The sequence below is a fragment of the Brachyistius frenatus genome, unplaced genomic scaffold (assembly GCF_029030835.1).
Source record: "Brachyistius frenatus isolate BFR_SWC_R1_liver_20210118 unplaced genomic scaffold, ASM2903083v1 Contig_2, whole genome shotgun sequence".
Classification (NCBI taxonomy): Eukaryota; Metazoa; Chordata; class Actinopteri; family Embiotocidae; genus Brachyistius; species Brachyistius frenatus.
In genome coordinates this window covers 3,446,084-3,460,317 of record NW_027210601.1, presented here as the reverse complement: position 1 = coordinate 3,460,317, position 14,234 = coordinate 3,446,084, and the positions used below count along the sequence as shown (strand labels likewise).

The 14,234-nt window shown below is 42.5% G+C and overlaps 1 protein-coding gene across 7 annotated transcripts in view; it reads left to right on the top strand.

The window, feature by feature from the left end:
* LOC138618276 (myocyte-specific enhancer factor 2D homolog) overlaps positions 1–8,377 on the top strand; it is a 29,703-nt gene extending 21,326 nt beyond the window's left edge. For 4 of the 7 annotated variants that reach the window (XM_069693929.1, XM_069693920.1, XM_069693911.1 and 1 more), the window contains 5 exons: positions 2,041–2,170; positions 3,231–3,447; positions 5,348–5,416; positions 6,894–6,944; positions 7,479–8,377. In XM_069693929.1, the coding sequence (XP_069550030.1) occupies positions 2,041–2,170; positions 3,231–3,447; positions 5,348–5,416; positions 6,894–6,944; positions 7,479–7,962 (951 nt within the window). In that variant the 3' untranslated portion in view covers positions 7,963–8,377. The remainder of the gene's footprint in view (positions 1–2,040; positions 2,171–3,230; positions 3,448–5,347; positions 5,417–6,893; positions 6,945–7,478) is intronic. The other 3 variants (XM_069693954.1, XM_069693943.1, XM_069693935.1) reach the window with 1 other exon arrangement.
* The last annotated feature ends 5,857 nt before the right edge of the window (positions 8,378–14,234 follow it).

The window sequence follows — 14,234 nt, the reverse complement described above, 5'->3', positions numbered from 1 at the left end:
GAGCTTTTTTTTCCTGCAAACTCTCCTTTTAATTTCAGCTGGATTTACTCAGAGAGAGCGGATGACGGTCGCTGCTCTCTGCTGCTGGTGGCGGTTGTCGTTCCCCCTCTTTTACAATTCCACTCAAAGTTGACAGGCAAGATTTTCATTTTCCAGAGGATGGTGATTAATTTTCATCACTCTCACCCCGCTGCCCCTCCTCACTTCTTCACAAAGGCAGATAATTGAATCTGGCTCCTCTCTCCGGTCTGTCTCTCCTCTCTCTCTCTCTCTCTCTGTGTAAATTCAGCGTTACAGTCATAACTCTGCTGAATGTTTCCTCTCAGGTTGATCAGCCTCACAGCACAGAAGAGCAATTCCAGACCAGAATTACTGCATCTTCTGCCTTTTCTATGCAGACCCGTTATTTTTATTCTCCTGCAAAGATCATCAATTTGCTTTAATCTGTGATATAATTCATCTGAGCCAGATTTCGGAGGGTTGTGCTCCCGTAGGTACATAATAATGAAACCTCATGGCAGCAGATTCACATATCTGGCAGCATGTCTGTTGCACTTGTGATGGAGAGACACTGAATATCACGTCATGTAAAGGGTTGTCTTGGTGTACAAACACTCACCTGCTGGCCTCCTATAGGAGTGAATGATAGAAATATAAAAAGGGCACTCAGGATGCGTACTGTAGAACCTTTGGTGACATCCACTGGACGATCATGAGATGAGCTGCACATTAGATTGCGTCAAACGAGCTGCATCACAGTCGTTGCACATAAATTCCAGCTCTTGGTTTAATCTGCGTGAACGACGGCAACAGTCGTATTTTTAAAGTAGAGAGACCGGAGAGTCTGAAAAGTATAAAACGCCAAATACCAAGTACTGTCGATGGTATTTTAGCTGAATTAACCAGTAGATTAAACAGTCGTTAAACACAAAATTCGTTTGCAACAATTTCTTTTCTCATTAAATATTTATGTATTTTTAAATAAAAACAAAAACAGCTTCCTAAATGTGAATATTTGTTTGGTTTTGCTTGATTTTATGACTGTAAATTGTTAAATTTTTGACATTTGGTTGGAATAAGAATTACAGCCCCGGGTATAAGAGTTTGCGATGGATATTTATCATTTAATAAACCAAACAATTCTTTGATTAATCAAAACAAACTTGGAGATAATGCAAATAATGAGTAGCTGCTGTCTTAAAATAGCATCATGTAGTCGCTTATATGACTTATACATACATAAACTTTTACATTATTGTAGAAATGGTAGTGTTTTGTAGATTTCCTTTCGAGTTATGCTTTACAGACTTTTATTTTATCATGCTTTTTCAAAACTGAACATATACATGTAAAACAATCCATAATGGAAAGAAGCACAGATCACCTGATGCAACGTATGTATAGAGAAAACACCAGATTAATATCAGCTAAAATAGAATTACAGTGATACAGCAGATTGCCCTTAATGTTGAATTTGACCAAATCTATTGTAGCATGATAAAGTAAATTACGTGAAATAAAATTTAGTTTACCACAGAAGCACAGTCAATCTGCATGAGAGGAATCACGTAATCAATAAAAGGTTGCAGTACAGTGGGAAAGGTTTTACTCCTGTTTCTCAACCAGGATGTGTGATTGTCTCCATTTGTGTTTCACAGTTGTGGCAATAATTAATAAGATTTCTGTCAGCTTATTTTAAAGCATTTATTAGCAGCATTTTGAAAAATATATACTTGCTTTAATACAGCATTATAACAGAGGGCTGAATAAACTGCCTTTAATGTAATTCACCTGTACATGACTCACTCCAAACAACTGTTTTTGATGCATGTCATCAAGAACGTCCTCACAGTAAATCCACTTCTGACTTTGAGATTTACTTGACGTGGAACATCATTATGACTCCAGCCATGTGCACATTGTCATTCCCAGCATGTTAAAATGTCACGTTACTGTGGTAAGTCTTAAGCTCTGAGTCACATGTGAAAGTTGAATTCCTCGTTTCTGCTGTGACTAACATGCCGTGGTCCTCTCTGGCAGAACGCCCAGCGGCTGGCGGCTGGAATCCAGGTGGCACAAACCCTCACCACACCGGTGGTCTCTGTAGCCACACCGAGCCTCCTGGCACAGGGGCTGCCCTTCTCCGCCATGCCCACAGCGTACAACACAGGTGAACCAGACACAACAACTCGGGGAGTGAAAAGTAGGCTTTTTAGTTAAATGACAGGCAGCAGCTGATTCTTACAGAAATACATACAAGGGGTGATTAAAAAAAAAAACAAGAAAAGAAAAGTTCAAAGACAGTTTTCCTGTCCTGCACGAACAGAGCGCAGCACAGTGACGCAGCAAGAGGAATCTATAACCTTCATGAGTAAGTATTCCAGGTTTTGCTGCTTGATCACTATCACCACCTGTGTTGCACACGATTTTGTGACCTCTAGTACTCCTATGAGTAATGAGTAATGCTCATTTGTGATTATATAGCAGACGTGAGCAGAGAGTGCACATCAAAGTTTGAGAACCTTAAAAATCTTCCAAAACACTGATGCCAATAAAGCAATGAGCACGGTGAGATCTTTGGGTGGCATTCATGCTTCAAGAGGGGCAGAACATCGCTGTCCAACACCGAAGAGTCAGGAGTGCAGCCATACGAGTTGTCTTTGACATTCGTGGAGTTGTTCACCGGGAATTTGTCCCCCAGGGTCAGACCGTCAACGCCGAGTTCGGCTGTGATGTTTTGAGGCATCAGCAAACAACCTGAACTGTGGCTCAGTTGCACTTCCTCAGCTTCTCCAACAGGACAGTGTGACGCTCACAGTGCATTTCTCGCCCTTCACAACACAAATCATCGCTCCCCGTCACATTTGGCTCCCCGCGACTTCTTCCTGTTCCCCAAAAATCGGACTGAAACTTTGATGTGTGTTTCAGGTGTGTGGAGAAATCACAGATCAGCACGTCCCACTGGTCACAAAATAGCAGGTGCTGATGTTGGTCCAGCGATGTGACTTGGAATACTTATGAAAGTTATTGCTTCTATGTGCTCCATGTGCATCACTTTGCTGCACTCTGTTCATATGCGACAGAAATATCCCTGGAACTTTTTGATGGCACCTCGTGTAGTCTTTTAGTATCGGGATCGGGATCAAATCATACTTAATCTGACAAACAATTCCAACGCGATTAAACAGAGAAATGAATAGGTATTTGTTGTGACCTTTGCCCTTTCTCAGAGTACCAGCTGACCAGTGCGGACATCACCGCTTTACACGCTCTGGCATCCCCTGGTGGCTTGTTGCCCACCAGCGTGTCCGCATGGCAACAGCAGCAGGCTGTTTCCCAGCAACCGCAGCAACAGCAACAACAGCAGCAAACACAACAACAGCAGCAGCAGCAGCAGCAGCAGCAACAACAACAACAGATTAATCTTGCATCACTCAGCAACCTAGTGTAAGTCTTTCCTTCATTTTCTCATGTCGGTTTTCCCTCGAGCCTTTACTCTGCTGCGAGGGATGATCGCGGTGGCTGAGAAACTTCTCGTGAACCGCCTTGTGTAACAGCTAACCTTCTTTACGCTGAACTACTGACCTTCCCAGTCAGCTTGCATGATATCCATACCATGACCTTATATGCAAGCAATTCACATCTTTTTTTTAGTGAACAGGTCTCTCACCAGCATCTCACCATCTCAGCCTTCTCATAACATCGATCTGAACACGAGCAGTTTTTCTGGCGTTGACGCACTCGGCCGTGTGAAACTTTGTCTGGAAGGAAGACGTGATTTATTGTCTCAGGGAAAAGAAGCAGAACAATTAAGTGTCAGATTAATTGCACAAATCCAAACATTTCTATGACCCACAACTCTCCCTGTCAACTAAAACTCTGTTATGACAACTGGTAAATGGTGACGTATCATATTTATGGAAAGACAGACTTCTCGAAATCAGCAGGCTCGGTTGGTTTAAAAGGCAGAACTTCTCTTGTCGAAGTGCTTCCTGTACTGTTTTTGGTTTTCCCTGTCGAGTGCCCCTCATCCCGAACCATGCTACAAGAACGACATTAATATTTTATATCGGAAGACACTTCTTAGACCCTAAAATAAAACCCATTAGACACGGAAGCCCCTCTTCCACTGTTGGAACTGTCTCGACTCGACCTTGCTCTTTGCTTTCGTGTTTTCCGCTGGGCGAAAGTTCTGGTTGGTACCCGGTACTGTTTTTGGTGTCACCTTCATCGAGGCTCCAAGCGACCCGAGCCGATGCTGAAAGTTGAGGTGAAAACAATGCAGACCACTGATTGGTCAGAGAGGATTGCCACAATCACTGCGTGCAGGACACGGGACGTCATGCACAAAGCCGCCATTGTTAACTTGCCAAGCTCCTACGGTGGCCACAGGTTTCTTTGGAGTACAACAAACGGTCCTGCAAATCCACTCAACTGAGGACAAGTGTGCTTGCCAAGAAAAAGGACTCAGGATTTATTGCTGTAGTAATGATGACGAATTGAGGGGTTACCATCTACAGTGGGAAAGAAAATACACAAAAGTACCTGGTACCAAAAGCGTGTAATGTCGAGTGGAGTAGAGCCAACTGTAGAAGAAGGGCTTTTCACACATAATCTCCTGAACTTTATAAGTGTGTAAACAGTGAAACGTAGTTGAATGTTCTATCTCATTAGGCGCATTTAGATAAATAATGTGTAATGTGATTACCAGCTTTAATTTAACGGTGCTTTAATAAAGACTTCAAAGGCTTTTCTGTGCAGGTTGTATTCAACGGTGACCTTTACTCGCCCTGTTTTCGCTGCAGCCCAAGAGGGAAACACAAAGAGGCAATTTTATACTTAAAAACACAAGCTTTTCAACATATCCACGTAATTTGTCTGACTAATTACCACATTTTTTTTTACAAAGAAATATAACTGCAGATTCACTTACACTGAGAGCACATTAGAAATTGAAGTACGTGAGAAACACATCCACACTTTGCTCGTGATGATTTTCAGTCAGATGTAAAACTTCCCTTTGAAGAAGAGAACGTTTCTGCCAGTGCTTGATCTGTGCAGGCGGATTGTTGCTCTTAGATTTGAGGACATTTTTTTTATTAAACTTGAACAGATGTTTTCACCTTTTTTTTCTTTCTTCCTGCCTCTCTATCAGGATTTATTAAATAAGTATACTGAGAAGCGTCTGTTTTAGATTAGTGCTCTTTTTTTCTTTTCTTTTTCTAACATGCCAGTGCAGCGTCAGGGTGACTGCAGAGCTGCTTTGAATGCCGCAGGGTTTGGGTTGTGGGGTTTGGTAGCGTGAACACCAGATTCCTTGAAGTGTGTTCTCTCCTCTCGTCCACAGCATGTGGGGCGTGGACAAACAGTGCAGCGAGCTGTCTAGCCAGGTGTCCAGTCTGGCTGCCAATCTGAGGTGAACAGCAGCTACTAGTGTGTGCGTGTGTGACATGTCGTGAACCTTGTCTGTAGGTGGGGGGGGGGGTTTGTAGTCCTTTTTGCATCTGAAGGGATTCTGTCTAAACCGAAACTACAGTGCGGTACACTGCACGTTGCCGTGGAGACAGCCGTGAATTTAGTTTAGCAAACCAAATGGCCTTCAAAATATACCTCCTGAAGCCATTATTCATTTATTAAAACGCTTGTGACCGATCAGTGAGGATGCTGCTCCAGTTAGTCAAAATTCAATTATTTGGTTAAAAAAAAAAAGTTAATTTCTCAAATGAGCTTAATTATTTTGCTTACGCTTTTTAAACTTCTCTCCAATTATTTGAAGTTTGGATATTCATAAATGTGGCTGCTACATATTTTCTTAATTTCTACTTTTTGTAAATTAGCACTTGACTGGAACAGTTTTTAGTTGTTTTTTTTCATTTAACCGTAGTATTGCAAAAATTGGAAATGTATTTTTAATGAATCTTTGGATGCAGCTCATTTGGGCAGATGTGATGCAGTTTACTGCATCTGTATGAATTCCTCGATAATATATCAGAATACATGAAACTGTGCATGCTGTTGGCCCACTGACTAGACTCACTACAGTTAAACTGTTGCCACCACTACAACATGATATATTTTATATATTGTTTATATTTAGCTAGCAGCACAAGTTAATGTAGTGGTAATATTTAATTTTATTTTTTTTTAATCTGCAGCCAAATTAATTATTCAGCTAAGTTTCAAGAATGTTAGCCCTTTTTTTTTTTTTTTTGCTTCAAGAAATCAAACTGCATTTGAACTTATTTTATTCTTCATGTTTAATTCTGCACCTCTGTAACGTACACAATTACGGTGGCCTATAAGGACCAAACGCATGCAAGAATAGAAATCCAGCACCCAAGATTATATAATACTGCAAATGCCAAGGTGAATACAAAAACAAAAGGGACAAACATTAACAGTAATGCCCTTCAAAAATAGAAATGATGCAAATAACAGAACACAAATCACATCATTTGCATGCTCGTGGTGTTTCCCCGGTCACGGTCTTAAAAAAAAAAAATGCAAAAAAAACAACCAAAAAAACCCCAGCCTGATCAAGATTGTTCATGTTTTTGCATTTTAGTCTTTGTTGTCCTTAAAGGCCACCGTACCCACTCTGTAGTCGGGCGGGAAGATTTACTCCCGTGTCAACGCTCCACTCACTGTGTGTGTGTGTTCGCGGATCAGAAAACAAAAAGAGTTTCATGTCTGGATTTTCATTGTGTGCTGGAAACTAAAATTGTGTTTCTGATGCGAAGACATTATTGCTGTTGTTGGAGAGAGAGAGAGAGAGAGAGAGAGAGAGAGAAAAAGAGGAGAAACGTCGCCCGCAATAATGTTTCTCCACACGTCTCTCTAATCCACCTGTTCCCTTCGGTTTGGGCTCCAACGTTTTTGTTTTCTCCCCACAGTGTTGGCTCTCCGTCCAACCTGCTCTTGGGTAGAGATGAGTGGTTGGGCCGGTACTGTATCACACTTCCTTTTTCCCCGTGTGTCTGTGCGCTTCTGGCTGCCTCCTTCTTTTAAGCATGTCTGGTGCTGTCTGCAGTCAAACAGGAAAGAGACGTAGTTTCCGGTTTCCGCCACGTTCTCTAACCCGAGACTCTTTTTCTGTCCGTCGCTCGTAGTTTCCTTCATATCACAAAGCTGACTCACTGCAAACCGCCCTGTCACACGAATCATTTCATGCTTCCTCGGCTGTTTCTGTTGATCTTTTGGGAGCAGTCGGGGCGTTTGCTTCTGCTTTTAAAAGGCTCAGAATTGATTGTTTTGTTGAATAATCGAGTGTGGCTTCTCCCCGTTGGTGCTGTGCTTTGTAATGTGTTTTTTTTTTGTCTTGACACGAGTGGCCTCACAGTTTTCCACGTGTTTGTCAAGTGATAAATCATTTGTAGTTTCATTTTGTTGTTGTTGTTGTTTTGTTTTTTGCTTGCCCTCTTTGTTCTATCCCTTATCTTCCTTCCATTTTCTTCCCGTCTCTGTGACCCCGTTCTCAGGCCGGTGACCCACATACCTCAAGGCGCCATGCTGACGGTCAACACGAACTCCAGCGTGAGCATCAAGTCGGAGCCCATCTCCCCCGGCCGGGATCGCAGCACCCCGTGCCCTCTTCCTCCTCCTCCTCCTCCTCCTCCTTCTTCTTCTTCTTCTTCTTCTACCGCGCCGCCCTCGACCTCGGGGGGAGCCATCCTGACCGCTCCGCCGCAGTACCCGGGCTCCCTGCTGTGCCTGGAGCCCCCGACCGGCCGCTCGCCCGCGGACAGCGTCAGCAGCAACGCCAGCTCCTTCGAAGGCAGCGATCGCGATGACAGCGGCGCGGCCGGCGGCGGCGGCGGAGGCGCGGCCGGCGCCACAGGTCCCGCCAGCAGGTCAGTGCCGCCCGACTTCAGCCCGTCGGCCGACCTCCTCAGGGCGTCAAATGAACCGGAGCAGGAGGGAGGAAACATCAAGCGCATGAGATTGGACACCTGGGTCACATAGAGGCTCCAGCAGCACCTCCCTGCAGCCACAGTGAAGTTTTGGTGTCTCCTAAACACACACACACACACACACACACACACACACACACACACACACGCACCCCCACTCATTCTTAGTCCCCCACTGCCCCAACACCACTGCCATGTGACACTATCATCACACATCTGCCTCTGTCCAGAATCATACGACTCAGCTGCGTCACCCAGACTCATGAGGCTCTGCCAAAAACACCATAAAACGATTCATGAAATCCTTTCGGGTTCGTTCCGAGCGAAGGAGGACGGCTCAGCGCTCGGCTGGATATTTTGGCCCCCGATTAGAAGTACAGTAGATTTTTAAAAACCTTCTTGCTTGAATTGACTCCCGTATCGTGATTTTTCTTTTGAGTAGAAACGAGGTTTTCAACTTCTTTTTTTTTTTTGCGATCCGACCAAACCACAAAAAAAACAAAAAAAAAAACACTTTTTATCTTTCAGCGCGGTTTCTGCATCACCTTCACGTATTCACACCGAGCGCTTACACCGTTCACGACGTCGACCCGCGGCTCGTCGACGTCACGGGACCTCCGCCGCACGACTCAAGTCACTTTCCGCCGTGCAAAAATCCGACGTCACTCAGCTTCGTGCGCCGTCCGTTCTCCTGCGTCACTTCCAAGCTGCACTATTGGAAATGAACTTCTATCCGGACGAGTTTGAGGACCGAGCGTCGAGCTGGCAACGACACAAACGGACTCGGACGAGGTCTTTCTAGGTGAGGATAGTTCTACATTAATGGATTTTGTTTTTTTTTTTGTTTTTTTTGTTCCACCCTTCCCTCCCTCGCTGTCGCACTTACCAACCTCATGCAGCCAGGCAGGCCCGAGCCCTCAGGTGGCACTCAGCGGCTCTGGAGTCGAGCACCTCGCCGGAGTGCCAATATCAACAGCTCTTCAAAAAAAACACAAAAAAAAAAAGCCAAATGCCTCTCGCGCGCTCGCCCGGGGGACAACGTTTATCGCTCGCACCGTCACGGAAACACTGAGAACCAGAAACTGTCGATGCTCTTCAGGCTTCGTGTCGGCCGTCACTTCGTTCACAGACCGGGTGCTCCTCTTCCTCTTCCTCCTCCTCCTCCTCCTCCTCTTCCCGTCCTCTCACCTCATCTCCTCTGGAACTTGGATGGAAATCGTCGCACCAGAAATCCAGCCGGTCTCTCAGCTTATTACCAGGAGTAGATGCCATCCAGTTAAAAGCATAGTAAAGAGGGGTTTTTTTTTTTTTTTTTAGCCTCTGGTGGCTTTTTTTTTTTTTTTAATTTTTTTAATTTTTTTATTGAGAGTAGGGAAGTATTTGGTTCTTTCAGTCCGAGTGTTCTTTATCTGTTGGTATTTAAAAAAATTAAAAAAAAACTAAAAAATAAATCAGTTTTGAAGGTCCGTTAGTCGTCCAGAAGTAGGAATTCTGACTTTGTATGAAACTCACTCCTTATACAAACGCTTCGATGTCCTCTTTAGCTCTCTCTAGCTCTCCTTAGCTCTTCGCCGCGTTTCAGAAAGTGAAAGGAAGAATACGCTTTTCTATATTTCTACCGCTTCGGCCGGCGACGGAGCGAAACAGCTTTTCGGCTTCAACGACGCGCGTGTGTACATACGAATATATTTGCATAGACTTTGCTAGGTATCCCTAAAAACAAGCGACGTGTTGATTCTCGGCGGATCCCGTTTGCGTATACGAGCGTGAACTTGACGCGTTTGGAGCTGCGGTGCGGGGTAGAGGCGGCGGGTCGGGCCCGTTTCAGTCCGGCGGCGGCGCGCGAGCTCTCGTCCCGCGGGAGGCCCGCCCGGTCGCGGCGTCCTCCGGCCGCGCGTCTCGTATTTGAAAAAGCCGCGATCGAAGTCAAACTGCACGCGGCGACGTCACCGGGACGCCGACGTTCACTTGTAGCGTAGCTGTGGAGGTAAAAATACACTTTTTCCATTCACGATAATTGCGCGAAATCTTTTCCATGTTAAGCTGACAAAAATTCTGCTTTGGTGGTTGTTTTTTTTGTTGTTGTTGTTGTTGTTGTTGTTTTTTTGAAGTCAGGAAATCGGCTGCCCGGTTTGTCGTTTGGTCGCGTCTTTTCTCCGACAAATCAACAAGATCGACACTGACGTTGCGTTTCTGCGGTAAATGTGAATTTTTTGGGGCGGGGGGGGGGGGCTCGGTCGGACGGAAGGCCGGGTGTTGTGGCCCTCCGGTGATGTTTTGATATTTCAGGTTTATTTTCTAAGAGGAAAATATTCACGGCAACAGAAGTAAAACCGCCAACAAGTTTTATATGTCGCCCGTCAAAGTAAGCCAAAGCTCGCCTTCAAATATTCAGTACGAACTATTGTGTTTTTTGCTGACTTTGCATGAACGCAATAGAAAGCTCACGGAAAGTTCCCGCGCCCCGCCGAGAAGTAGCCCGGCACATTAAACCCAACCACAACGTCACAAACTGAGTATTTACACTTCAAACTTTTTTTTATTTTTTTTTTATCACGTTAGTTATTGAGCGTTAAAGAGTCGCCGGGCGGCAGATGTTGTTTGGACAGGACGGCGCTGACTTGTTTTGCGTTGTTGTTGTTTTTTTTTTAACCCTTCCGCAGCTTCGTATTTACTCCACCGACACGGCCGGGTGTCGAGCTTCTCGGCCAAAAAAAAAACAACAAACAAACAAAACAAAAAAAAAAAGCAAATTTCCCCGCGCCTGTAAAGATCGCCACGAGCGGCAGCCGCCTAACGATCCGCTTATCTCGCCGCGCGGTCGTTTCCATTCTCACGCACGTTTTCTTTTTTCTTTTCTATTTGTTTTCCTTTCCACGGCGAACTCTTTGTGTTCGTGCGGGCGCTGACGGTCGACTGAAATGTGACGCCGCACCGATTTGTTCGTGTACAAACAAAAACAAACAAAAAAAACAACAAAAAAAAAAGGTTCTCTGTCCAATCTAGCAGCGTAGTCACGAGACAATCTATATGAGAAATGAAAACCTGCACCCGTTACCTGTCGTGTACAATGGGGTTTTTTGGTTGTTGTTTTTTAGAATCTCACTATTTTTGGATTAATTTGTGCCGGTGACAGTTCCATCGTCTTATTATTATAATGATATTATTATGGAGCTTTTTTTTATTTTTTATTTTATTGCTATTTTGTGTAGGATAGCCAACTTGTTTTTTTTGTTGTTGTTGTTTTTTTTTCTCTCTCTTATTTTATCTTCCTTATCATAAAACATATAGTACTGGTTTCCTTTTTTTTTTCTTTTTTTTTTTTAAAGAACTTGCTGAAAATTGCACGATCAGTTATTGTGGTATTAGCAAACGCAATGAAGGAAATACCAGTTTAAATGCTGCAATTTTAATTAAGATATAGAATATATTTATAAAAAAAAAAAACGGGAAACAACTGAAATTAGTAATTCATGAAATTTGAAACATGTAAATGCATGGGATACAGGTAACAACAAAACCACATGTTACGTACAGTAATGATAAGGACGTGCGTCATAAATGAGTTTGAAAACTACTCTGAATAATGTAGCATATGACATACTAAAGATGAAATTTATAGCTAATATATTGTGTTGAGCTGGTCCGCTTTGGGTTCTTGTTGTAAAGAAAATATTTCTTTGTTGTTTTTTGTTTTTTTTGTTGTTTTTTTGAGAATGATATACAATTTGTGTATATTTTCATATACAAAGTATGCACTGATATGTTATTGAAATTCTATACCGCTTTTACAAAAAAAAAGTGTTTGTTGTACCAAAGTATCCAAGTCCCTTGAAACCTTATCCTTTTTGCGTATGTTTTACCGTATTTTATATATTAAATAGACAAATTGAGTGAAATGAATTTGAATGCGTGGTTTTATTATCTGCTTTCTGTGATTCATTCGGGAAATGGTGACGGCGCTGAAATCTCCACAAAAAAAACAAAAAAAAAGTTCACCGGGGATCTTCACCCACGTCCGTCGCAGCGGTGCAGCCGTTTGCGTCCCCCGCTGTGGTTTTTTGCGGTTTTATTTTATTTATTTTTTTTGTAACCCTCTTCGTCCTCAGCTCATCGTCACGGTTACGAACACGTGCGACGAAGCTTCGGCTCGCGCCGTGACAACGGCGATAACGAGACGGCTAAATTTAGCCGATCTCGTGACCTCCGAGGAATTAAGCTGCAAACTCTTTGAGCGAGTCGTCAACAACAACAACAACAACAGAGAATAAAGAATAAGGAATTATAGCACTGAAACATTTTATTTTCTCTCCCACAGGACCATTATGTTAGTGTTTTAACGCGTGTTATTAAATAGCTTTAATCTAGGCGCTTACGTCGAAGAACATTTTCCATTAGAGTAAGAAAGTCATTATTTGAAACACAAATGTTGCTGCTCCGACTTCTCTCATGTAAATATTTTCTGGGAGTCTTTTTTAAAAAAAAATTTTTTTTTATTACGAACAGAATATATTCACGTTTTAGGCTGCTGGTTCAGACAAAACAAAATATTCTCTCCGAAAATAAAGGGCCGATTAATAGTAATGGCAATAATTGCCATTGTATTATTTTATTATTACTGATGAAATAGCCAAGTACAATTTTACTATAACTGCTGGGTTTGGTTTTAATGCGTAACATCAGATTTACAAAACGATTGTCTATGAAACCGAAATTTATAAAGTAACAAATCGATCTGCTGATTAAATATATGTAGTGTAGTGTAAGCACTTCAAAACTACACTTAAATGCACTCCGTTACATTCCAGTGTTTAAATTCAAAATGTCTTAGTTGTCAAAATGTTGTTGTTGTTGTTTTTGTTTGTTGCTGTGTGCAGGTGATTTACAGATAGTCAATATGCTTTTTGGAGTCATTTTTCTGTGACCTATTTGTTTACATCGTGCCTACAGGAGAAATTGTGGTGTTGTACTTGCGTGCGTTGTACGAGTGCAGATGGTGTGATTTAGAGAATGAAAAAGAAGTCAACGGATGCAGGAAGTCTGTGGTTGGAGCTTTAAACGTTTGTGTTTCGTTTTCTTACACGAGCGCGGCTTCTTTGTTCAGGCGGAAAAAGCTACCTGGAGTCCTTGCGCAGGTCGCGACAGATCTATGAGACCCCCCCCCAAAAAAAAAAAAAAAAAACTTTATATCAAGTGATGGGTTTATACACAGATGCACAAGACCAGCGCATGGGAAACTAAACCACCGACACACACCTAACAGAGTTTCACGAGTCCGACGACGGGAAATGTTGTAAACGTTGTGTCCTTCCAGCAGCGTCCGTCGACCTTACCTCTCATGAGCTTTGCAACAAGAGAAGCAGAACGATGTTGACTTTTGGTACAATTTAAAACAATCAAATAATGGGAATATTGGAACTGGAATATTGATTTTCTGTTGGTGTTTTGGTCATTGAACTGACGCAGTCATGTTTGTTAGATAATGTTTTATTAGCTGCTGTTCAAAGTAACACTGGAGCAGCAAAAAAGCCTCCGAGCTGAGTGAACTGGATGACGATGCGTTACAAAGTCCTGACGTCTTATTATATGTTCTTCAAGGAATTAGGGCCCGAGCACCGATGGTGCGAAAGCCCTATTGTTCTTCGAGGAATTAATTCTTCCCTTATTGTTTTTCTCGTTATTTGTGTTTGATCGCCTTTTTGGCGGCTTTAACGTACTCAAAAACTCATGAAACTTGGAACACGTCAGTATGACTATAGCATGACTGTTTTGTCATAATTTGGACGACATGCTATAGTGGATAGGAATTTAAAGGCAAATTATTATTTTTTTTATTGTCAAAAAGTGTTTTGTCCGTCATTTGAACATGAATAAAACAAAACCCTGAGTAGGTGGCGTTAGACATTGAGTGGATTCCTGTTAAAGTCCCTCCTGACTATGACCCTACTTCATATCAAGACTTTATACCTTACAGTTACTGAGAAAATCGAAGGCAAAGTTCACTTTTTTCACATTTTGACATTGAAATTTCCTAATTTATAATATTCATCACAAATAAGCTGTAATAGCTGGCGAAAAACTTTGACTGGATTCCCGTTCAGGAGAATCTCGACTATGACCCTGAATAATATCAAAAGTTTGACTTTTTTTTTTCTTCATATTTTCGACTTTTTTCATGTTTTGGACGACATGCTATAATGTGACTTTTTTGTTCTTATTGTGGACAAAATGCTATAGTATGACTTTTTTCATGTTTTGGACGACATGCTATAATGTGACTTTTTTGTTAAAAATGTCTACTTGCCGGATCAATAAAGTATGTCT